Source organism: Saccopteryx leptura, chromosome 3, assembly GCF_036850995.1.
Source record: "Saccopteryx leptura isolate mSacLep1 chromosome 3, mSacLep1_pri_phased_curated, whole genome shotgun sequence".
Lineage (NCBI taxonomy): Eukaryota > Metazoa > Chordata > Mammalia > Chiroptera > Emballonuridae > Saccopteryx > Saccopteryx leptura.
Genome location: NC_089505.1, coordinates 102,473,933 through 102,498,871, shown reverse-complemented (window position 1 = coordinate 102,498,871; position 24,939 = coordinate 102,473,933). Strand labels below are relative to the sequence as shown.

At 43.4% G+C, this 24,939-nt stretch overlaps 2 protein-coding genes, 2 non-coding genes and 2 pseudogenes across 6 annotated transcripts in view; 3 read left to right on the top strand and 3 right to left on the bottom strand.

Moving 5' to 3' along the window:
- The window catches only part of PAQR7 (progestin and adipoQ receptor family member 7), a 373,180-nt gene that overhangs the window by 2,617 nt on the left and 345,624 nt on the right, over nucleotides 1-24,939 (top strand). The gene's annotated exons all lie outside the window — the stretch shown is intronic.
- The window catches only part of CEP85 (centrosomal protein 85), a 44,234-nt gene that overhangs the window by 16,575 nt on the left and 2,720 nt on the right, over nucleotides 1-24,939 (bottom strand). Inside the window, exons 2-5 of one of the 3 annotated variants that reach the window (XM_066375487.1) lie at nucleotides 18,985-19,065; nucleotides 14,422-14,574; nucleotides 1,123-1,817; nucleotides 215-348 (exon numbers count right to left, since the gene is read on the bottom strand). In XM_066375487.1, the coding sequence (XP_066231584.1) occupies nucleotides 215-348; nucleotides 1,123-1,817; nucleotides 14,422-14,574; nucleotides 18,985-19,039 (1,037 nt within the window). In that variant the 5' untranslated portion in view covers nucleotides 19,040-19,065. Of the gene's footprint in view, nucleotides 1-214; nucleotides 349-1,122; nucleotides 1,818-2,129; nucleotides 2,349-14,421; nucleotides 14,575-18,984; nucleotides 19,066-24,939 lie in introns of those variants that run through there. The other 2 variants (XM_066375488.1, XM_066375489.1) reach the window with 2 other exon arrangements.
- On the top strand, nucleotides 6,483-6,984 carry LOC136397223 (clathrin light chain A pseudogene; annotated as a pseudogene).
- On the bottom strand, nucleotides 8,790-8,865 carry TRNAA-GGC (transfer RNA alanine (anticodon GGC)). The gene has a single exon. It is a non-coding gene; the product is annotated as a tRNA-Ala (tRNA).
- Nucleotides 10,199-11,299, top strand: LOC136397561 (ribose-phosphate pyrophosphokinase 1 pseudogene; annotated as a pseudogene).
- Nucleotides 12,045-12,151, bottom strand: LOC136401871 (U6 spliceosomal RNA). The gene has a single exon (XR_010750797.1). It is a non-coding gene; the product is annotated as a U6 spliceosomal RNA (small nuclear RNA).

The following is a 24,939-nucleotide window of genomic DNA, read 5'->3' as shown; positions in this document are numbered from 1 at the left end:
TTAGTAGGCACTGCCCAGAGCCTCTACTGATACATAACGGGTCTATCACACCTGTCAGATACAGGACTAGGCCGCTATCAACCTAGCTCTACCAGGAAGTAAGGAGGGACCTAAACAGAGGCGGGTGTACTGAGCTTGAGGAGACTTCATTAGGTGTCCTCAGTGAGGGCTTGGAGAAAAGAAGCTGGCCCTAGGGTACACTTTGTTCTCTTACTTGTCAATGAGGAGCTCCTTTTCCTTCAGAAGGTGTTCGTTACTGTTCAAGATGCTGATCCACTGTGCTGGCTCTAACATGGGCAAGGAAGGAGCAAAAGCAGCGGGATGGTGGCAGGTGGCTCCATTCTGAAGCTGAAAAGACAAGCAGGTCTGAAGCGGCTTGATCTTGACCTATAGGCACCTGAAAACACCTCAGCAGTACCCTGCTGGGTCTGTAGTCAATGCTCACTCTGGCTTGGCCTAAGAAGGCCCAGTGTTTATGAATTAATTTTAGCTCTGATGCATGACTGGAAAGAACCTGCCAGGGAGACTTCTGCCAACTTCTGCTCAGAGAGGCTCTAGTTTCTAAGAAAAGGTCAGTTATCTTTCATTATCTGGCAACAGAGGCAGACCAAGAGCTAAGATGTCCTCAATAATCAGGAGAAAAAAATATGTCCAGCTTCTTTCCTTCCCACTCTTAAGCAGCACAAGGACCTTTTAAAACACAAAAGTGGTATAGTGGAAAAAGCAAAGGAGTTCAAAGAAAGTTCTTAAACCTTAGCTCTGTCACTTAACCAGCTTTGTGACCCTGGACAAGATTACTTATTCTAAGAACCTGGTAAATATCTACATGTAACTCATCAGGGTGCTATAAGGATTAAATAAGATTCTGTATGTAAAAGTACCTAGCTTAGTGACTTTTTTGGGTCTTCTCTTGTAACCCTTCACTTTGGATACATATCTGGTATTTAATTTAGACACCAAAAAATTAGATGGCATTCACAAGTCTTCATTTCCTATGTACAAACATTTTCCCTCTTTCTTACAAATGTTTTCTCTAGAGTCAAACTTATAGGACAAAACCTATACACACAGTTCAAAGATCTGCACAGAACCTGCACAATCCAAGGAAAGAAGGGCCTTTACCTGCATTTGCTCCATCTGTAAACGAATCAACTCCAGATGCTGTCGACAAGTGCTGAGCTCACAAGACTGGTCACGGGGATGCCAAGGGTCAGAATTTGGTTGCCACACCTGAGTGGGTAGAGGCTTTGAGAGCCCAGGAGCAGGCTGGAGTCCCAAAGGAAGCAACCCACTGCTGCTAGGGTGTAGTCCGTTCCGCTCACTTACCACCCCACTGCCTGGTGCCTTTTTGGACTCAGGCAACACTTTGTATAACTCCTTGTTTGGGTCGGTTCTTAGGTTGTGAAAGTGGACTCGGTAGCGAGGATCCGAATAAAGTGTCTCCATCACTGCTGTCTGATTGAAGGCAGACTCCGTATTGGGAATGTCAAACTTCCTCATCTCTTCTTCTCTTTCATGGCCCACCGCTGGAAACCAAGACCGCTCAATTCCATTTTCACCAGCAGCACTGCAGAGATACCTAAAATCTCTAGATAGGCCTGGAGAACGTTTCACTGCACCAAGGTCTCCATTTCTTGTCATCCCCACAGTTTCAGCCAACCCTGACAAAGGGATTTTGGAAGAAGAGGGTCCAGCAGGTGTAGAATTTGGCTTGGCAGGAGAGGTCCCCAGAGTAGAAGGCATCACATGAGCGGTTGGAATGGTTACGTGGCTTTTGATGGGCTGGAAAGAAGGGCTGCTACTTGAGCTGCAAAAATCTGTGGAGAGAATAGTATTCTATAAGTCAAAATTGATGCAGCAAGCGTTCTTGAGTCTAGCTGCTATGCCAGACATTCCCTGCCTACCTGAGACCAAGGAGAGAGGGCACTATCATCACAAATACCAGGCAGAAAGACATGACAGCCTAACTGAAAGATGTGTGTTCTAGGGTTCCAATGCCATTCACAAAGTAAACCAACAAAAGACAACAAAGGCTTCACTTTTAACTTATATTCTGTTCCTTGTATCTGAATAAAAAAAATTTTCTAGTCAACAAAGCTGAAAAGTAAACTTTAAAAAAAATCACTTACTTAAGGGAAATGGATTAGGTCCTAGTCTTCTGGGAGCTGGGTACCTCTAAGCTATAATCCAATCTAGTGAAAATATCCTTTCCAAGGGCTGCAAGAATCCTCTGTGACCTCCAAAAGCTCACCAATGAGGGTGAGCAATGAATCTAAACAATCTGAAGAATAAGGTGAACTGGATAGTGCTGCTCTGTATCCAGGGTAGGGAGTACAGCATCTGAATCAGGATTCTGTTCTCTCTCCCACACACCAGAACTGACGGCCTGAATATGTGCAGTTATTCTTAGTAACTCTCATGTTTCACTCTAGCACAGTGAGCACTCTCAAGTGGATACACATTGAAATCCTCTTTTTTTTTTAGAGAGAGAAGCATCAACTTGTTGCTTCACATTAGTTGTGCACTGACTGCTTCTTGTAAGTTCCTTGATGAGGAGGGGACCAGCACCGTTCAAGCCGAGCCAACAACCCCTTGCTCAAACTGATGACCTTGGAATCTTGTGGATGATACCCATGCTCAAGCCAGTGACTCCATGCTCAAGCCGCGACCTCCGAGTTTCAAATCGGCAACCTCAGCGTTCCATGTCTATACCCCATCCACTGAGCCATCACTGGTCAGGTTGAAATCCTCTATTTTATATTTTGCCTTTCTTACCCCTTTGTTTGTATCCAACTGTGATATTTTCCTTTTTTCTTCAGACTGAACTTATGTTTCCTTTAGCTCTTACCCAGTCTTGGGAGATAGCTCTCTTACTATCCTTGCTGCAAAAGGTTCACATTTCTACATATTTTCAACTTTCAAGTGCTATCTGAAGAAGACTACAAGGTCACAGAACTAACATGCCAGCGTAGTGGGCTTTAGTAAGTTAAGAAAATGTATCTACTACCTTCAACAGACAGAAAAGTGAGTAAAGGAACAAAAACTATAAATGTCTTCCCTTTTCAATTATGTCAGTACTGTTTTCCAAGCCAAGCATAACCACCTTGATTTTATTTATTTATTTTTTAGAGAGGAGAGAGAAAGAGAGAGAGAAAGAGAGGAGAGAGAAAGAGAGAGAGAAAGAAGGGAGGGGGAGGAGCAGGAAGCATCAATTCCCATATGTGCCTTGACCAGGCAAGCCCAGGGTTCGAACTGACAACCTCAACATTCCAATTTGGTGCTTTATCCACTGCGCCACCTTGAAAAGAGTGGGTTACCACTTTGTTTCTCTTTTTTCTTTCCATCAACCTACACAGAACATACTCAGCTAATGAGAACGGATCTATAACCTTTCCTAGAATTATATAGGTACAAACGAGCTACCGTCTTCTCATACAGGTTTGTAAACAGCTCTTTAAAAACATAGGCCCACCTGACCAGGCAGTGGCGCAGTGGATAGAGTGTCGAACTGGGATGCCGAGGACCCGGGTTTGAGATCTCGAGGTGCCAGCTTGAATGTGGGCTCATCTGGTTTAAGCAAAAGCTCACCAACTTGGACCCAAGATGCTGGCTCGAGCAAGGGGTTACTTGGTCTGCTGAAGGCCCACGGTCAAGGCACATATGAGAAAGCAATCAATGAACAACTATGTGTCACAATGCGCAATGAAAAACTAATGATTGATGCTTCTCATCTCTCCATTCCTGTCTGTCTGTCTCTGTCTATCCCTCTCTCTGACTCTGTCTCTGTTTTAAAAAATAAATAAATAAATAAAAATAAAAACATAGGCCCAATGATCCCTTGCAATGTATGCAAAGTATCTAATTTCCAATTTGCTATACTCAGACAATCTTGGGGACCTACATAAGGCCATACAAAAAACAAGCAAGCACAACAAAAAAAACAATAATTTCTGATAACATGCATTAGCCTCTTAGGACCAAGAGAGAAGGTCATTTCAGAGTCAAAGAATTTTTTTTCTCAGGAGAGAGAAAGAAGTATCAACTGGTTGTTCCATTTAGTTGTGTAGTCATTGATTGCTTTTCGTATGATCCCTGACCAGGAATAAAATCTGTGACCTTAGTGCACTGGGATGATGCACTGAGCGACCCGCCCAAGGCAAAAAATGTTTTCAATGTAGCACAACTTAAATATGAGACTAGTCAACAGGTAGATGGGTGATGATAAGACTTCCAAGACTAGGCCCTGGCCAGTTGACTCAGTGGTAGAGCACTGGCCCGGTGTGTGGAAGTCCTGGGTTCGATTCCCGGTCAGGGCACTCAGGAGAAGCGCCCATCTGCTTTTCCACTTTTCCCCTTCTACTTTCTCTTTCTTTGTCCCCTCCCACAGCCAAGGCTCCACTGGAGCAAAGTTGGCCCAGGTGCTGAGGATGGCTCCACGGCCTCTGCCTCAGGCGCTAGAATGGCTCTGGTTGTAATGGAGCAATGCCACAGATGGGCCGAGCATCGCCCCCTAGTGGGCATCCCGGGTGGATCCCGGTTGGGCACATGCAGAAGTCTGTTTCTGCCTCCTCACTACTCACTTCAGAAAATACAAAAAAAAAAAAAAATTCCAAGACTAGAAGCTCTCTACTTAAAATCCTCCATAACAGCCTGACCAGGCGGTGGCGCAGTAGATAGAGCATCAGACTGGGATGCAGAGGACCCAGGTTCAAGACCCCGACATCGCCAGCTTGAGCGCGGGCTCATCTGGTTTGAGTAAAATCCCACCAGCTTGAACCCAGGGTTGCTGGCTCCAGCAAGGGGTTACTCGGTCTGCTGAAGGCCCACAGTCAAGGCACATATGAGAAAGCAATCAATGAACAACTAAGGTGTTGCAATGCGCAATGAAAAACTAATGATTGATGCTTCTCATCTCTCTCCATTCCTGTCTGTCTGTCCCTGTCTATCCCTCTCTCTGACTCACTCTCTGTCTCTGTAAAAAATAAATAAATTAAAAAAAAATCCTCCATAACAGCAGCATAGTATTTGCTCTCACCAATGGTCCTTGTTCCCAAAATACTATAATTCTGGAACAGAAGACAGTGAGATCATGGCATAGAAGGGGCTGTTTCCATGCAGAAGTTAGTAACAGTTCCTTCCACTCTCCATCCACAGCACCACTCTCTAAAGACCCATCAATTCAGTTTGGAGCCCTTAAGACCCAAAGTAGTAATGCCAAAACCAAAGCCAAAGAGGTACCAATTGACCCAGGAGAATATAGTTTTTCTAATTTTCTAGCAAGTGTGATCTACCCATGGATGAAGTTAGCCTTTGTCACTTGTCTATAGGGTTTGTTTATATTAACAAAACTGCCTGATTCTGACAAAATGCTATAACAATCAAGTTATACTTTAAGTCTGGCTTGTAGTTGAAAACATTTTGAAACAAAATAGCAAAACTAATTTTCAAGGGGATCACTATCTTGCACAATTTTCAGAGGCTTTCAATATTTAGTGTATGAGATAGGTCATTTTTATTTAGAGAAGCCTACAGTTCCCAAAATCACTGGATTTTTGCCACTTTAAGATATATTTCTAAATCTCTCTTCTCAATCACAACCCCTCCCCCCCAAAAAATCCATAACTCATTTTTTTAGCAACCATTCTTTTTTGGTAAGGGGTGGATTTAGCTATTGCTAAACCTTGATCATTTTGTCTACACTCCTTACTGGTTATAAATTATAGTCATCTGAACTAAGCCAGTGACTATTTCAGTCTTTAACATAAAGAGTTAAAAGCTTCCTGAGCTCTCCAGTATTCATCTCTACCCTGCCCTTGTGAATCTTCAAGGGAAAACACCTTAGTGGAGAACATAATCAAAAGGAAACCTCTTCAATTTACAAATGCAACAGTGAACTATATACCAGTCATACGGGTTCTCATCTGCACTCCAAACAAATCAAGCTAGATTCAGAAACAAAATAAGCAAGAACTAAGATTAAGATAAGGACCATGGTAGGCCCTGGCCGGTTGGCTCAGTGGTAGAGCGTCGGCCTGGCGTGCAGGAGTCCTGGGTTCGATTCCTGGCCAGGGCACACAGGAGAAGCGCCCATCTGCTTCTCCACCCCCACCCCCTCCTTCCTCTCTGTCTCTCTCTTCCCCTTCCGCAGCCAAGGCTCCACTGGAGCAAAGTTGGCCCGGGCGCTGAGGATGGCTCTATGGTCTCTGCCTCAGGTGCTAGAATGCCTCTGGTTGCAACAGAACAACGCCCCAGATGGGCAGAGCATTGCCCCCTGGTGGGCATGCCAGGTGGATCCCGGTTGGGCGCATGCGGGAGTCTGTCTGACTGCCTCCCCGTTTCCAACTTCAGAAAAATACAAGGAAAAAGAAACTGTGAGTAAGCTGCTACCACACAGGCTACTGCCAGGTGCAGTGTCGGTGGGTCAGTTGGTTTGTCTCTTGGGCATCAGTGTCCATGCCATTAAACTCATTAAACTGCCAGCCATGCCTGAACTAGATTCATTCAGCGCCCCTGCTGCCACTGCCAGTGGCCCTGTACTGGGGAACAAGATGGCCAGAATAGGCAAAGACCCAGCCACGGCCTTCTTGATGCAGCAGGAAAGCAAGATTGTGGGCATGGAGAACAAGGCTTTCGCCATCCTTGACCGTGGTGCCCCTGGGCCCCAGCCGCCTGGCAAGCTGCAGAGGTGGGGGAAATGGGGGTGGATTCGAATGCTGTTGATGAAGTGATGAATGGTGATGAATGTTACCAGGAGAGTAATGGTCCAGCAGTTATGCAGCAATTCATAAGTGGATCTATTGCAAGCAGAGCCTGAAAGTATGGTAAACAGAAGAGCAAACAGACCACTTGGGAACCCATGATGCCAAATCTCTGAAGCAAGAAGCAGAGTAGCAAGAAAAAGCAATAAAGGAGCTGGAAGAGTGCCATGTGAGGCAGGACCAGCAGCTAGTGTTGTTATTTACAAGTAAAAGGAAACTGGATTAAGTGATTCTTAAAGTCCTATCTATCTCAAAATATATGATTCAAATCTACTCAAGATTTACTGAGCCCTGGCCAGATAGCTAGGTTGGTTAGAAAGCATCATCTGGAAGCACAAAGGTTGCCAGTTCGATCCCAGATCAGTGCACATACAGGAGCAGAGCTCAGTGTTCCTGTCTCTCTCTCTCTGGCTGAAATCAATAAATAAAAATTGTTAAAAAAAAAAAAAAAAAAGGATTTACTGAGCACTGGACCCATATATACACACAGTTCTCTTAATTAAAATTAAATGCCAGGTGTCTAGAAGTCAGTACCTAATAGTAGACGTGTTTATTTGTTTTTTCCTTTTCATTCCTCTTTTATTTTTTCCAAACATTTCTATTTTTTAAAATAAAACAGTCTGGCCTGTGGTGGCGCAGTGGATAAAAGCCTCGACCTCGCTTGCTGGGGTCGCCGGTTCGAAACCCTGGGTTTGCCTGGTCGGGACACATGTGGGAGTTGATGCTTCCAACTTTTCCCCTTTCTTTTGCTCTCTTCCTCTCTCTCTCTCTCTCTCTCTCTCAAAATGAATAAATAAGAAAGAAAAGGTCTTTGGACTATGATACCATTAAAAAAAACCCAAAAAACAAAACAACAGCTTGCCCTGGCCAAGTAGCTCAGTTGGTTTGAGTGTCTACCCAATACACCAAAGTTGCAGGCTCATTCCCTGGTCAGGGCACCAACCCAAGTCAACCAATGAATACATGGATAGGTGGAACAACAAATCAATGTTTCTCTCTCTCCTGCCCTTTTTTTTTTTGAGAGAGAGGTAGGGAGATACAGGAACATTAATCTGCTCCTGTGTGTGCCCTGACCAGGGAATCAAACCAGCAACCTCTGTGCTCTAGGATGATGTTCCAACCAACTAGGCTATCTGGCCAGGTCCTTTTTTTTTTTTTTTTTTTTTTAATTTATTGATTGATTGATATTTAGAGAGAGAGGAGGGGGAAGGGAAGCATTCATTTGTTGTTCCACTCAGCTGTGCATTCATTGGTTGCTTCTCGTGTGTGCTGACTGGGGAGCAAACCCGCAACCTGGTTATTTTAAGACAATGCTCTTAAAATAACTGAGCAACCAGCCAGGGCTCTCCCTTTCTAGCTTAAAAAAACAAACAAACACAAAACAGCTTAACTGAGATATAATGCACATACAGTATACAATACACTCACTTGAATTGTAAAATTCAGTGTGTGTTTTGCTTTTTTTTGGCCCTAGTCAGGTAGTTCAGTTGGTTAGAACATCATCCCGATGCATTAAGGTCGTGGGTTACATTCCCCAGTCAGGGCACATACAAGAATCAACCAATGAATGCATAAATAAGTGGAATGATAAATCAAGGTTTTGCTTTCTCCTTCTCTCTCCCTTCCTTTCTCTCTCTAAAATCAGTAAATGAAAAGAATTTTAATGTTTTTAAGTATAAGTCAATGATTTTTAGTACATATTCAGTTTTCTTACTGATACTACAATAAATTTTAGGACTTTTTTTTTTGTATTTTTCTGAAGTTAGAAACGGGGAGGCAGTCAGACAGACTCTCGCATGCGCCTGACCAGGATCCACCCGGCATGCCCACAGGGGGCGATGCTCTGCCCATCTGGGGCATTGCTCTGTTGCAACCAGAGCCATTCTAGTGCCTGAGGCAGAGGCCACAGAGCCATCCTCAGTGCCCGGGCCAACTTTGCTCCAGTGGAGCCTTGGCTGCGGGAGGGGAAGAGAGAGACAGAGAGGAAGGAGAGGGGGAGGGGTGGAGAAGCAGATGGGCGCTTCTCCTGTGTGCCCTGGCCGGGAATCGAACCCGGGACTCCTGCATGCCAGGCAGATGCTCTACCACTGAGCCAACCGGCCAGGGCCAATTGTAAGACATTTTTATCATCCCACAAAAATACCTCTTGCCTGACCAGGTGGTGGCGCAGTGGATAGAGCGTCAGACTGGGATGCGGAAGGACCCAGGTTTGAGACCCCGAGGTTGCCAGCTTGAGCGTGGGGCTCATCTGGTTTAAGCAAAAGCTCACCAGCTTGGACCCAAGCTGGCTGAGCAAGGGGTTACTCGGTCTGCTGAAGGCCCGCGGTCAAGGCACATATGAGAAAGCAATCAATGAACAACTAAGGTGTTGCAATGCGCAACGAAAAACTAATGACTGATGCTTCTCATCTCTCCGTTCCTGTCTGTCTGTCCCTGTCTATCCCTCTCTCTGACTCTCTCTGTCTCTGTAAAAAAAACCCAAAAACCTCTTACCCTTTAGCAGTCAAACTTCATTTCCCCTAACTTCCCTATCCTCCTCCTTTTGTTGTGACAGAGACAGAGAGAGGGACAGATAAGGACGGACAGGAAAGGAGAGAGATGAGAAGCATCAACTCTTTGTTGTGGCACCTTAGTTGTTCATTGATTGCTGATTCTCATATGTGCCTTGACCATGAGGTTACAGCAGACCGAGTGACCCCTTGCTCAAGCCAGTGACCTTGAGTTCAAGCTAGTGAGCTGTGCTCAAACCAGATGAGCCCACGCTCAAGCCGGTGACCTCGGGGTTTTGAACCTGGATCCTCTGTGTCTCAGTCTGAAGCTCTATCCACTGTGCCACCACTTAAGCAACTACTAATCTATTTTCTGTCTCTATAGAGATTGGCCTATTCTGGACATCTTTATTATATACGGCTTAAGTGTCTGTTTGTCACCGATAGCTTAATGCAGGGGTCCCCAAACTACGGCCCGCGGGCCGCATGCGGCCCCCTGAGGCCATTTATCTGGCCCCTGCCGCACTTTCGGAAGGGGCACCTCTTTCACTGGTGGTCAGTGAGAGGAGCATAGTTCCCATTGAAATACTGGTCAGTTTATTGATTTAAATTTACTTGTTCTTCATTTTAAATATTGTATTTGTTCCCGTTTTGGTTTTTTTACTTTAAAATAAGATATATGCAGTGTGCATAGGGATTTGTTCATAGTTTTTTTTTAATGTCCGGCCCTCCAACAGTCTGAGGGACAGTGAACTGGCCCCCTGTGTAAAAAGTTTGGGGACCCCTGGCTTATTGGTTGCTTGCGTAGCCAATGGGGTGAAGTTGCCACGGCTGAACGCAAATTGAGCGGGTCAGGGGGAAGGTGAACATTTGTTTGCATTGGCAATCATCTGTTTTACATAAAAACTACGTCTTAATGTAATTTCTTTTAAGAATGCCTCCTAGAAGATGGCGGAATAGCAACGCGAAGCGGTTACTACTGAGTGTGCTGACTTCGGTTTGGGTCTCGACAGCTGCAGTGGTCACTGAGAAAAGAGTGCCAAGGGTAATTGGCCAAGATGCCGAATATCAAAATCTTCAGCGGAAGCTCCCATCAGGACTTGTCCCAGAAAATTGCTGACCATCTGGGCCTGGAGCTAGGCAAGGTGGTGACTAAGAAATTCAGCAACCAGGAGACCTGCGTGGAAATTGGTGAAAGTGTACGTGGAGAGGATGTCTACATCATTCAGAGTGGCTGTGGTGAAATTAATGACAATCTAATGGAGCTTTTGATCATGATTAATGCTTGTAAGATTGCTTCAGCCAGCCGGGTTACTACGGTCATCCCATGCTTCCCTTATGCTCGACAGGATAAGAAGGATAAGAGCCGGGCTTCCATCTCAGCCAAGCTTGTTGCAAATATGCTTTCTGTAGCAGGTGCAGATCATATTATCACCATGGACCTTCATGCTTCTCAAATACAGGGCTTTTTTGATATTCCTGTGGACAATTTGTATGCAGAGCCAGCTGTCCTGAAGTGGATAAGGGAGAACATCTCTGAGTGGAGGAACTGCACTATTGTCTCACCTGATGCCGGAGGAGCTAAGAGAGTTACCTCCATTGCAGACCGGTTGAATGTTGACTTTGCCTTGATTCACAAAGAAAGGAAGAAGGCCAATGGAGTGGACCGCATGGTGCTGGTGGGAGATGTGAAAGATCGGGTGGCCATTCTAGTGGATGACATGGCTGACACTTGTGGCACAATTTGCCATGCAGCTGACAAACTTCTTTCAGCTGGAGCCACAAGAGTTTATGCTATCTTGACTCACGGAATATTTTCTGGCCCAGCCATTTCTCGCATTAACAATGCTTGCTTTGAAGCCGTAGTGGTCACCAACACCATACCTCAGGAGGATAAGATGAAGCATTGCTCCAAAATACAGGTGATTGACATTTCCATGATCCTTGCAGAAGCCATCAGGAGAACTCACAATGGGGAATCTGTTTCCTACCTGTTCAGCCATGTCCCTTTATAATAGAATAACCTCTGAGGGTTTTAAAAAATAAAGTGAATTTCATCCCTTGTTAAAAAAAAAAAAAAAAAAAAGAATGCCTCCTAGAAAATACAGCACTGAAGAGGAGAGAAAAGGAGCTAAAGCTGCACAAAAACGGCTTTCTCGACAAAAAGAAACCACTGAGCAGAGAAAGACAAGGCTTGCTTCAGTCACAGAGCAAATGCGTCTTTCTCGGCAAAATGAGACTGATGAGCATAGAGAAACAAGACTTGCCTCAGATGCAAGACAAAAAAGCCTGTCTCAACAAAATGAGTCCCTTGAACAAAGGCAGGAGAGAAATGCAAAAAAAACAACAGAGTAATGCTGACCGAAACGCAAAAAGGATTAAAAACAGTTTCAAATGTAGAAGGGAGAAACCCCATGGGGCACTAAGCAAAGGGGCGTCCTTGCCGCCTGCCCTGGGTAATTCAGTTTGAATTAGCAGACACCTTTGCACAAATCATTTTAATTACAATTTATAATATCTAGAACAGCGGTCATTTCGTATGACCACCGGGCTTTCTGGTTTCATATAAATGGAATCATGCTGTATTTCTTCTGTGTTCGGCTTTTTTTTTTTTTAAAGGCAGTGGAGAGCATGAATGCAAGTCCCCACTACCACAAATCACACAGTCTACTTTCCCATATTTGGAGAAATCTGGAATGCAATGGGATAACCACTTTCTTTTTTTTAAAGAGTTGCAATTTTGCAGTTCAATGCAACACACGGTGTTCCGCCTCAGTTTCCCCTTTGGGCAAATGCACAAAATATGGAACGCTTCACGAATTTGCGTGTCATCCTTGAGCAGGGGCCATGCTAATCTTCTCTGTATCGTTCCAATTTTAGTATATGTGCTGCCGAAGCGAGCACGGATAACCGCTTTCTTGATCATGGTATCTCCCTTGCCAGGTAAGTATGTGTGTCTGGCTTTTTTTATTTAGCATAAATGTTTTCCAAGTTCATCCATTTTGTAGCATGTATCAGTATTTCATTTCTTTTCACTGCCGAATAATATTCTATCACAGTGTTTTACAACTGCTGGTCTGTGACCTGCAGTATGTCCACCAAAATTTTGTGCCAGTCCTCAAAAGAGTTAACCACCCTGACATTGTATGAAGATTATAGACCCAGCGATATATAATCTTCATAGCCTCTATAATCTTTATACAACATCAGGGTGGTTAACTGTTTCACACATCAGTGGCTGTAAAACACTGTTCTATTGTACAGAGATACACTCCACTTTACTATCCATTCATCAGTTAATAAGATGGGTTGTTTCCATTTTTTGGCTATTATGCACAAGTTTTTATGTGGACATATGTTTTCATTTCTCTTAGGTAGAAGTACAATTACTGAGTCACAAGATAACTGACTCCATGTTTAACCTTTTGAGAAACTGTCAAATTGCTTTCCAAAGCTGCTGTAACATTTTACATTCCCACTAGCAATATATAAAGGTCCCAATTTCTTTCATCCTCAACTACACCTGTTATCTTTTTTATCATAGCCATTGATTGGGTGTCACATATGTTAAGCAGTGGTCCCCAACCTTTTTTGGGCCATGGACCGGTTTAATGTCAGAAAATATTTTCACAGGACCGGCCTTTAGGGTGGGATGGATAAATGTATCACGTGACCGAGACAAGCATCAAGAGTGAGTCTTAGACAGATGTAACAGAGGAAATCTGGTCATTTTTTAAAAATAAAACATCATTCAGACTTAAATATAAATAAAATAGAAATAATGTAAGTTATTTATTCTTTCTCTGCGGACGGTACCAAATGGCCCACGGACCAGTACCAGTCTGCAGCCTGGGGGTTGGGGACCACTGCATTAAAGTATCAAAGTGACTAGTTTTGTGACCTTAATCAACTAATTTAATCACTTTGAAATTCAGTGTCTTCATCTGTAAAATGAAAATAATAAAATATTTAATAGTGTTCTTAAAGGCATTAATGAAAAAATGTTTTAATTTAGTACAGTGTCCACCACAAAGTAATAAATAGTAAATAATTATCAGTAGGTCCTCTGCCCTCTAGGAGCTCATCATCTAAATGAAAAATATTCCTGTAAAGTACTGCTGGCAGTTATTACTTATGGCAATTTAAGTGCAAAAACAAGTGTCAAAAAAGAAAATTAAAAAATAAGTGGCAGAAACAATAAAGATATAAGGTTGTAAAGAAGATCAGTAATGGGTGGAAGGGATGGGGAAAGTATTGTCAGACACAGTAGATCTTGAAAAATAAGGCCAGTACCGCTGGGAGGGGTAAGAAGAGGTGGGACCACAAATGGCCCAGATTAAAGAAGCTCAGATAGCCAAAAAAAAGAAGGTTCTTCACTTTCATAGCATAGTAAGACAAGGAGACCTGGTGACAGTAAGAATTTATGTTTAAATAGGTGGGACAGGGCTGGATCACAGAACTGAGAACTCTGAATTTTATCCTGAAAATAATGGAAACAATTGAAGACTGAAGAAATGGGAAACTATGAAATGAGGCTTTCAGAAAGATTAATCTTGCAACAGAGGGAAGGAGCTAAGGAAAGATCAGAAAGTTTTCAAGATAAGACAAACAGCCCTGTTAAAGTTAGTTTTCTAAATAAAATTTAAAAATTATAAAAAGCCTGACCAGGCGGTGGCCCAGTGGATAGAGCATCAGACTGGGAGGCGGAGGACCCAGGTTCAAGACCCCAAGGTCACCAGCTTGAGCGTGGGCTCATCGGGTTTGAGCAAAGCTCACCAGCTTGAGCCTAAGCTCGCTGGCTCAAGCAAGGGGTCACTCTGTCTGCTGTAGCCCCTGGGTCAAGGCACATATGAGAAATTGATCAATGAACAACTAAGGAACCACAATGAAGAACTGATGTTTCTCATCTCTCTTCATTCCTGTCTGTCTGTCCCTATCTGTCCCTCTCTTTGACTCTCTGTCTCTGCCACAAAACAAAAACAAAAACAAGACAAACTGCAGAAATTAAGAGGAACGGACCAGCAGTGAGAAGCATGTAGTAAGAATCAAGCAGACTCCTTTCTCAGTGGACTGACTTAGGAATATTCTGGAAATAACAATATATCTGGAACACAATCTGATAATGACAACACATACTGACTGGTTGAATATGTGAATCATTAATTCATACTTACCCTCTGCCATGTCTGAGCACGATGTGCCAATGGCTGTGTCCCCACTGTCGGTAACACTTGAACAGCGGCCGAAGCGACTCCGAAAGGCCTCCGAGATAACTGGGGTTTGCCATTCACAACCCAGAGAACTGCCCTTCTGAATCACATTGGAACCTGAAACAAGTGGTGTTTCCACGTTTAGTGTAAACCAGCTGATGTAATCCCAGGGACAAATAGACAGGAACAGAGAGATGAGAAGCGTCAATCAGTCTCTCGTTGAGCACTGCGACACCTTAGTTGTTCATTGACTGCTTTCTCATATGTGCCTTGACCGCGGGCCTTCAGCAGACCGAGTAACCCCTTGCTAGAGCCAGTGACCTTGGGTCCAAGTTGGTGAGCTTTTGCTCAAACCAGATGAGCCCATGCTCAAGCTAGTGACCTCGGGGTCTCGAACCTGGGTCCTCAGCATCCCAGTCCAACGCTCTATCCGCTGCGCCACTGCCCAGTCAGGCAGCAACCATTTTTTGAAACTTAGAATTTATAGCACTTTACAAACATGATCTCATCTACCTACTTACTGCAAAGTATTATCATATCAACACCCTTACTTTACAGAGGCTAGAGCTGAGGTTTGAACTCAGGTTGTTAAACCCATTTTTTTTTTTTTTTCATTTTTTCGAAGCTGGAAACGGGGAGGCAGTCAGACAGACTCCCACATGCGCCCGACCGGGATCCACCCGGCATGCCCACCAGGGGGCGATGCTCTGCCCATCTGGGGCATCGCTCTGTTGCATCCAGAGCCATTCTAGCACCTGAGGCAGAGGCCACAGAGCCATCCTCAGTGCCCGGGGCCATCTTTACTCCAATGGAGCCTCACTGCGGGAGGGAAAGAGAGAGACAGAGAGGAAGGAGAGGGGGAGGGGTGGAGAAGCAGATGGGCGCTTCTCCTGTGTGCCCTGGCCAGGAATCAAACCCGGGACTCCTGCACGCCAGGCCGACACTCTACTGCTGAGCCAACCGGCCAAGGCACATTTTTTTTTTCTGACAAAGACAGAGAGGGACAGATAGGGATAAACAGACAGGAAGGGAGAGAGATGAGAAGCATTAATTCTTCATTGCAGCATCTTAGTTGTTCATTGATTGCTTTCTCATATGTGCCTTGACAGGGGGGCTACAGCAGAGCGAGTGACCCCATGCTCAAGCCAGCGACTCCATGCTAAAGCTGGTGAGCCTGTGCTCAAGCTGGATGAGCCCGCACTCAATCCGGCTACCTTGGGGTTTTGAACCTGGGTGCTCCACATCCCAGTCCGACGCTCTATCTACTATGCCACCGCCTGGTCAGCCACTGAACCCACATGCTTTCCTCTTACCAGGTTTCTCAACAGATGCTTTTAAGACAATTCTTCAATGCATAGTCTATACCAGGGGTCCCCAAACTTTTTACATAGGGGGCCAGTTCTCTGTCCCTCAGACCGTTGGAGGGCCGGAGTATAAAAAAAACTATGAACAAATCCCTATGCACACTGCATATATCTTATTTTTAAGTAAAAAAACAAAACAGGAACAAATACAATATTTAAAGTAAAGAACAAGTAAATTTAAATCAACAAACTGACCAGTATTTCAATGGGAACTATGCTCCTCTCACTGACCACCAATGAAACAGGTGCCCCTTCCAGAAGTGCGGTGGGGGCCGGATAAATGGCCTCAGGGGGCCGCATGTGGCCCGCGGGCCGTAGTTTGGGGACCCCTGGTCTATACATTGCAGGATGGTTTAGCATCCCTGGTCCCCACTCACTGAACACCAGGAGTAGCCCTCACTCCATCATATATACTATCACTGTGAAACCTGAAGATACCTCATATGTTTCCAAATGCTCTGTAGGGTAACAGTCCCCTACTGAAAACCACTGCTTGACTGAACTACAGTACCCTCATGGGCAGGGTAATCCAGATCAAGGAGATTCTTAAAAGTCAATTTTAAGAGCTTTTGAGGGCAATGCAAAAACAAACAAACAAACAAAAAAAACCAAAAACACCCCACTCAAATTTCTGAGCAGGTAGGATATAAGACCGATGAAATTTGATTTTATTTTCATGCTGTTTACAGGCTGGTAGGTAAGAACTGTTCAATAAATACTTGATTTACTAATAATGTACTAGTAAAGACTTAAATTCAAATTATTTTTTTAAAAACACTATAATTTTTCTAAATTGTACTTGATGATACATGTAAACAAATAAACAAAAAGGTAGTAATAGCTACTTATTCAAAGTGTCACAGTTTAAGTTGACATAAAAAATACAGTTCGGCAAACTGACCTTGTGGGAGAACAATGATATTTGAACACAAATTATCTTATTCCCTTCTTCCAAGCTATCTAATTCTTTCTTCTACTTTTGCTCCTTTTTCGCTATCCTTACTTCTGCTTTCTATTGAAAGAAACCTAATTTTACCCAAAGACTCCTTTTTAATCCACCTCCCCACAAGACTCCTTTTATCCTTTGGATCACAATGGACTGACTGCCTTATTTGAAAGAATCTACACACATGCAGTAATCTGTAATAATCTTTAATAAAAGACAAAGCCAAGAATCAGAGCTTCTGATCAGCATAAGATTAGCCAGTGTTAACTATACTAAATTAGTGTAATTCTAGCCAGAAGAAAAAAATTTGACCTCTTGGCATGTCTATATGGCCTTATCTCTCTAGTCAGTGTACAATTTGTCTGGCCTTTTGAAATAGTGAAAATTAATTGAAGACCTTTATTGTCATGTTCCTGGCCTCCTACTGGAAACCACTCCCTGTTACTGTATTAATCTTCCATCCCTCACCAAACACTTTTTCCATGTACCCACTCCATACATTAATTCTAAAGACAAATTTGTTAAAATAAAAGTGTGTTTTTATGTAGTTATAGAAGTTTAGGTTGACTTCAAAATTCAAGTTTAAAAGCTAAAATTTTTTTGTGTTATGTCACATGTCTTATATCAACAGCATCCTTATCAAACACTTCCATTACTAATCAAATGAGAAACTATTGAAGACAAAGCCATAAGTATAGCAGTTGAGTTTTGTTAGGAATTGCTACATTCCAAAAACTTGCATTATACACACAATTGTCATAAATTGTATGCTCTAAAGACAGTGCATAACGGATGTTCAATAAATATCTGCCGAATGAATCCTGAACTGATTCAGCAAACGCTTTTCAAAGTGCCTACTAAATGCAAGGTAGTGTGCCTATGAGAATATAACAAGTATCTACCAAATGTCTGCTTGAAGGCACCGTGGGCCAAAAATTAATAAGTAAAATCTTTAAAAAAAAAAGTTTAAAATAAGCTGACCTGTGGTGGTGCAGTGGATAAAGCGTCAACCTGGAACACTGAGGTTGCCAGTTTAAATCCCTGGGCTTGCCAGTCAAGGCACATACAGGAAGCAATTACTATGAGTAGATGCTTCCTGCTTCTCCCTTCTCTTTCTCATTCTCCCTCTCTTTCTATCTCTCACCTCCTCTCCAAAAATCAGTAAGTAAAATCTAAAAAGAAAAAAAGGGCACTGTGGGATTTTAAAGTTAAATAAAATATACCTTTAGGTTAATAAAATGTATCCATTTCTTCATAAATACTATAAAATTTAAAAAGTTACTTCTAAAAAACTACTCCTTTTTAAATATACCATATCTATTAATGTGTACTGTGTATATATTTGTATGTTTAATATATATACTAAATATATCCATTTATTTTATCTGATGAGCTTTCAGAATCTTTCAATTCATTCTAGAGATAAATTCCTGAGTCTGTAGTGACAACACAACTGAGACTGTGGCTTTCAAGAAGAATTCCAATCTTTGTGGGCTAGCAGATGACTGACCCACCCACAGGACTACAAAGACAACATAGAACAAAATAATTTATGCTGTGTTTTTCTGATTTCAAATAGAACTATGATCCAGAGTCATTCTGTTCCAATCCTTTATGTGTCCTCCCCTCTCCATCAATCACGTGGTCTTGTCATGTAGGACCAGAGATAAATAGTTGTTCTTTTGGAGACTCTTTTTCTATTCAATATAACCCATGTTATTTTTATTCCTTTGATACCAGCAACTCAATGAATGCTTGCTTGCTCAGTATGCCATTTATTTATTTTTATTCTTTATTTTTTTACAGAGACAGAGAGAGAGTCTGAGAAAGGGATAGACAGGGACAGACAAACAGGTAACAGAGAGATGAGAAGCAAGCATCAATCATGAGTTTTTTGTTGCGCATTACGACACCTTAGCTGTTCATTGATTGCTTTCTCTTATGTGCCTTGACCGCGGGCCTTCAGTAGACTGAGTAACCCCTTGCTCAAGCCAGCGACCTTGAGTCCAAGCTGGTGAGCTTTTGCTCAAACCAGATGAGCCGTGCTCAAGCTGGAAACCTCAGGGTCTCGAACCTCGGTCTTCCGCATCCCAGTCCAACACTCTATCCACTGCGCCACCGCCTGGTCAGGCGCTCAGTATGTCCTTTAAAGGAAATTTCCTTTATGAAATAACAGAACAAAGGTCAGAATTTACCCAGAAAACTTTGACTACTCACCTGGTGAAGTGGCATGCGAGTTCCTCTCACTTGGGTATTTTTCCTGCATGGTCATCAACAGTTATTTGCTCCAACTGCAAACTGAAATAGTAACCAGTCAGATCTGTCCACTATCTTTTTTTTTTTTTAATTTATTTATTTTTTACAGAGACAGAGAGTGAGTCAGAGAGAGGGGTAGACAGGGACGGACAGACAGGAACAGAGAGAGACGAGAAGAATCAATCATTAGTTTTTCATTGCGCGTTGCAACACCTTAGTTGTTCATTGATTGCTTTCTCATATGTGCCTTGACCGCGGGCCTTCAGCAGACGGAGTAACCCCTTGCTGGAGCCAGCGACCTTGGGTTCAAGCTGGTGGGATTTTGCTCATACCAGATGAGCCTGCACTCAAGCTGGCGACGTCGGGGTCTCGAACCTGGATCCTCTGCATCCCAGTCCGACGCTCTATCCACTGCACCATCGCCTGGTCAGGCTCTCTCCACTATCTTTTAATTCTCTGTAACTCAATCCCATTCAACTGAAACTATCAAAATTGCAGAGCATTCAAGTATTCTCGCACATGTTTTACTCCCAAGAATATCTTTTTTTTTTTACAGGGACAGAGAGTCAGAGAGAGGGATAGATAGGGACAAACAGACAGGAACGGAGAGAGATGAGAAGCATCAATCATCAGTTTTTTTCATTGCGACACCTTAGTTGTTCATTGATTGCTTTCTCATATGTGCCTTGACTGCGGGCCTTCAGCAGACTGAGTAACCCCTTGCTTGAGCCAGCGACCTTGAGTCCAAGCTGGTGAGCTTTTTTGCTCAAGCCAGATGAGCCCGCTTTCAAGCTGGTGACCTCGGGGTCTCGAACCTGAGTCCTCCTCATCCCAGTCTGCAGCTCTATCCACTGCACCACCACCTGGTCAGGCAAGAATATCTTTTAAGGTAAAGCAACTTCCAATACTCCACCCTTCTTTCCTTCCCAAAATGAAAGGAAATCTAGAACCAAGTAAGAGATTCCCAACACTGATCCTATATGGTCCTAGAACCCCTCCAGATTGTTGCAAAAATGAAAAATAATAATACTTTGCCCTAGCTAGATAGCTCAGTTGGTTAGAGCATCATCTAGAAGTGCAGAGGTTGCCAGTTCAATCCCTGGTCAGGACACATACAGGCACAGATTAATGTTCCTGTTTCACTCTCTCTCTCCCTTCCTCTCTCACTAAAATCAATAAATAAAAACTTAAAAAATAATATTACTTTTAATTAATAAACTTTGCCATGGATCTTCTTAACCATGGGGACAGGGGACAAAATGGGACAGTAGGAAGGAGAAAGAAGTAAATAATCAACCCAACAATTAAGTATTATGGCTTCAATTATGAGTAAACAATACAAATTCCCTGATTCCTCCAGTAATAAAAGTTAGTCACATGATGCACAAAGATGGACAGAAGTCTTGGTTATTACCACAACCCCAGTCCTCATCTGGGAAGATGAGGCTTTCTTCTCCTTTCTCTATTAAAACATTTATATATACTCTAATGTAGTTTCTGAGAAATCAGAAGTCTGATTACTATCTGTGTAAGCAAAAGCTTTAATTAACTGTAACTAATAATATTATAGCAAATAATATATTTGCATAATACTAGAGAGGCAGTACAGAGAAGTGGTTCACAGTATGGGCTCTTAATCAGACGGCTTGGGTATGAATGAAGCCTGACTTAGCAATATATTTTCTGTATAACTGTGGCACATTTTTTTCTTTTTTTAGTGAGAGGCAGGCAGGCAATCAGGCAGGGAGAGAGATGAGAAACATCAATTCGGAGCTGCATCACTTCAGTTGTTCATTGATTGCTTCTTATATGTGCCTTCATTGGGGGGCTCCAGCTGAGCTAGTGATCCCTTGCTCAAGCCGGTGACCTGGACTTCAAGCCAGTGACCTTGGGCTTCAAGCCAACAACCTATAGGTTCAAGCCAGCGACCCTGCACTCAAGCTGGCGAGCCTGTGCTCAAAGCTGCATGAGCCCCATGCTCAAGCCAGCGACCTCAGGGATTCAAACCTGGGTCTTCTGTGTCCCAGGCTGACACTCTATCTACTATGTCCCTACTGGTCAGGCTGGGGCAAATTTCTTTCTTTCTTTTTTAATTTTTTTGGTATTTTTCTAAAGTGGGGGGGTCCCCACATGCACCCAACTGGGATCCACTCAGCATGCCCACCCACCAGGGGGCGATGCTCGGCCCATCTGGGGCGTTGCTCCGCTGCAATCAGAGCCATTCTAGTGCCCGAGGAGGCCATAGAGCCATCCTCAGCACCTGGGCCAACTTTGCTCCAATGGAGCCTTGGCTGCAGGAGGGGGAGAGAGAGAGAGAAAGGAGAGGGGGAAAGGTGGAGAAGCAGATGGGTGGTTCTCCTGTGTGTCATGGCTGGGAATCGAACCCAGGACTTCCACACGCCGGTTGGATGCTCTATTGCTAAGCCAACCATCCAGGGCTGGGGCAAATTTCTTTTTTTTTTTTTTTTAATTAATTTTTAGAGAGGAGAGTGAGAGAGAAAGAGAGAGAGAGAAGGGGGAGGGAGGAGCAGGAAGCATCAACTCCCATATGTGCCTTGACCAGGTAAGCCCAGGGTCCCAAACCGGCTACCTCAGCATTCCAGGGTGACACTCTATCCACTGCGCCACCACAAGTCAGGCCTTTTCTTTTTTTTTTAGAGACAGCGAGTCAGAGAGAAGGATAGATAGGGACCGACAGACAGAACGGAGAGAGATGAGAAGCATCAATCATCAGTTTTTTGTTGCGATACCTTAGTTGTTCATTGATTGCTTTCTCCTACAGCTAGTGCTCGACTTACGACCACGATTGGTTCCGACAGACCAGTTTGGTCGTAAGTTGAGTAGGCTTTATGTACAGTACTGTGAAATGATGTTATAAAAATCTTTAAGTCATATTTATCATAATTTTCTTTCATTATTGTTATATATCATAATTTTCATTGTTCTTTTTATGCCATTTGTATCATCTCTACACCATTTTGTTTCTTATTTTTACATTCATCAGGTTTAAGTAAAACACTGCATTACCAGTACAACCGGTTTAATATTTGTAAAGACAATTTCCTCTTGGTAGGCATCTTGGGAGGAGTTTGATGAAAAATATCCAAGACACAAAACACAAATTCCTGTACCAAGTCTGGGATAACAGTTGAAATGGTGCACGCGGAGATGGTAGTGCTGCCGGAAGCTGGTCCGCACTGTCGTGGCCCAGCTGGGCAACGCTTGCGTTGCCAGATGCAGAGCAGTCGTGGCTAGCGATTGTGGTCGTAAAGTCGAATGGTCATTAAGTTGCATAGGTCGTAAGTCGATCAATAGTTGTATGTGCCTTGACCGTGGGGCTACAGCAGACCGAGTAACCCCTTGCTCAAGCCAGCAACCTTGGGTCCAGGCTGGTAAGCTTTTGCTCAAACCAGATGAGCCCGCGCTCAAGCTGGCAACCTCGGGGTCTTGAACCTAGGTCCTCCACATCCCAGTCCAATGCTCTATCCACTGCGCCACCGCCTGGTCAGGCCTGGGGCAAATTTCTTAATATCTCTGTGTCTCAGTTCCTTCATATCAAAATGAGAATGTCTGACCTGTTGTGGCACAGTGGATAAAATGTTTTCCTGGAATACTGAGGTGGCCAGTCAAACTCTGGGCTTGCTGGGTCAAGACACTCAGAAACTATGGGAAGCAACTACTATGAGTTGATGTTTCCCATGTATCCCCTCTCCCACTTTCTCTCTCACTCTCTCTAGAAATCAATTTTTAAAAAAAATTTAAGCCCTGGCCATTTGGCTCAGTGGTAGAGCGTGCAGGAGTCCCGGGTTCGATTCTCGGCCAGGGCACACAGGAGAAGCGCCCATCTGCTTCTCCACCCCTCCCCCTCTCCTTCCTCTCTGTCTCTCTCTTCCCCTCCCGCAGCCAAGGCTCCATTGGAGCAAAGTTGGCCCAGGAGCTGAGGATGGCTCTATGGCCTCTGCCTCAGGCGCTAGAATGGCTCTGGTTGCAAGAGAGCAATGCCCCAGATGGGCAGAGCATCCCCCCCTGGTGGGCGTGCCGGGTGGATCCCGGTGGGGCGCATGCGGAGTCTGTCTGACTGCCTCCCAGTTTCCAATCTCGGAAAAATACAAAAAAAAAAAAAAAAAAATTAAATGAGGATAAAGACAGGACATAATTCATGCTATTTCATATAAAATTTACAACAATGCCTGACACATATCAAGTGCTTTATTAAATTATTTTTAAAAGATTTTATTTATTGATTCTAGAGACAGGAAGAGAGAAGGGGGGGCAGAGCGGGAACATCAAGCATAGTAGTTGCTTCTCATATGTGCCTTGACCAGGCAAGCCCAGGGTGTTGGGCAAACACGTGCGTTACAAATATATAATAGGCTTGCTCGCTTATATTTTGCCTGATTGGTGCATTAGCACAGGGCAGCATCATGTGGTACAGTCTCTGTAAGGCTGTAGGAGCTTGCCTTCAGGGCGGCAGATTGCAAATTGCAGATTGTCTGCCTCCATTAGGAGGGGCAATTGTTTACTATTGTTTGCCAGAGAAGGGGATTTGAGCCTGGAGTTTTGGCTTGGGGGTCCTGAGAGAGAGAGGGAAGCATTTTTCCCTGCCAGCTGGCTCTTCCACTGTTACGAGACTCTAATAAAACAGAATGGCCCACCATTTCCCAGCTCCACAGTTCCTTTACTGTCTGCCTGAATCCAATGTGAACCTACATGCCATTGGCCCCTGGCCCTACACAGGGTTTCGAACCAGTGACCTCAGCATTCCAGGTTGATGCTTTATCCACTGCGCCACCACAGGTCAGGTGTTTTATTAAGTTTTTTAAATTATACTTGGCAGTTTATGTCAATAAAAAGTGGCACAGTACAGATCCTGGAGGATAAAGTATAAATTTAGAAACTTTGAACTCATAAGAGCCCCCAAAGAGTCTGGGACTTTTGTTCTTTGATGACAGAACAATTCTTAAGAGGTGAAATTAAAACTTTCAAAGGAAAGAAAAGCTGTATGTTACTATTTCTCTAATGTACTTTACTGACCTCTATAGTTTTCTCTTAGTAACAACAACTTAAACCCTCACATTCACTGCATTTACCAGAGAAATTCCAGGTCTTCACAAATTGGACAAGAGAAGTTTGTTCAATAATAAACGCTTCAACTTACCGCCAAGTACCATTCAGTAAATTAATGGCGACACAGAAGGATTAGATTACCTACCTACTAGTGATATCACACAGCCAGTATCAAAATCCTTCACCTGTATTTTAAGGTAGAACAAAATGATAGGCCCACTGGATTCTAAGACCTTTCCAAATTTAGAAAAATCAGAAATAGGATGACAAGATAACTCTCAGTTAAACAAAGTTACCTTATGACTCAGCAGTTCCACTCCTAGATATAGATTCATGAGAAATAAAAACAAAGGCCCGCACAAAATCTTGTACATGAATCTTCATAGAATTATATAGCCAAAAAGTAGAAAGAACTCAAATCTCCATCAGCTTATGAATAGATAAATAAATGTGGCAATAAAAAGGAACGAAGTGCCTGACTTGTGTGGCGCAGTAGATAAAGCATCATCCCGTAATGCTGAGGTCGCTGGTTCGAAACCCTGGGCTTACCCAGTCAAAGTACATATGACAAGCAATCAATGAACAACTAAAGTGAAATAACCATGAGTTGATACTTCTCCCTGCCCCTCTGTAAAATCAATAAACAAAATTATAAAAAAAAAAAAAAAAATGCAGTACCGATACATGTTAAATTAGAAATAAACATTGAAAACATTATACTAAATGAAATAAACCAACACAAAATGTCATATATTGTATGATTCCATTTATATGAAATGTCTAGAATTGGAAAATCCAGAGACAGTAGTCCACCGTAGCCAGGGACTAAAAGGAGGGCCATGGGGGGGG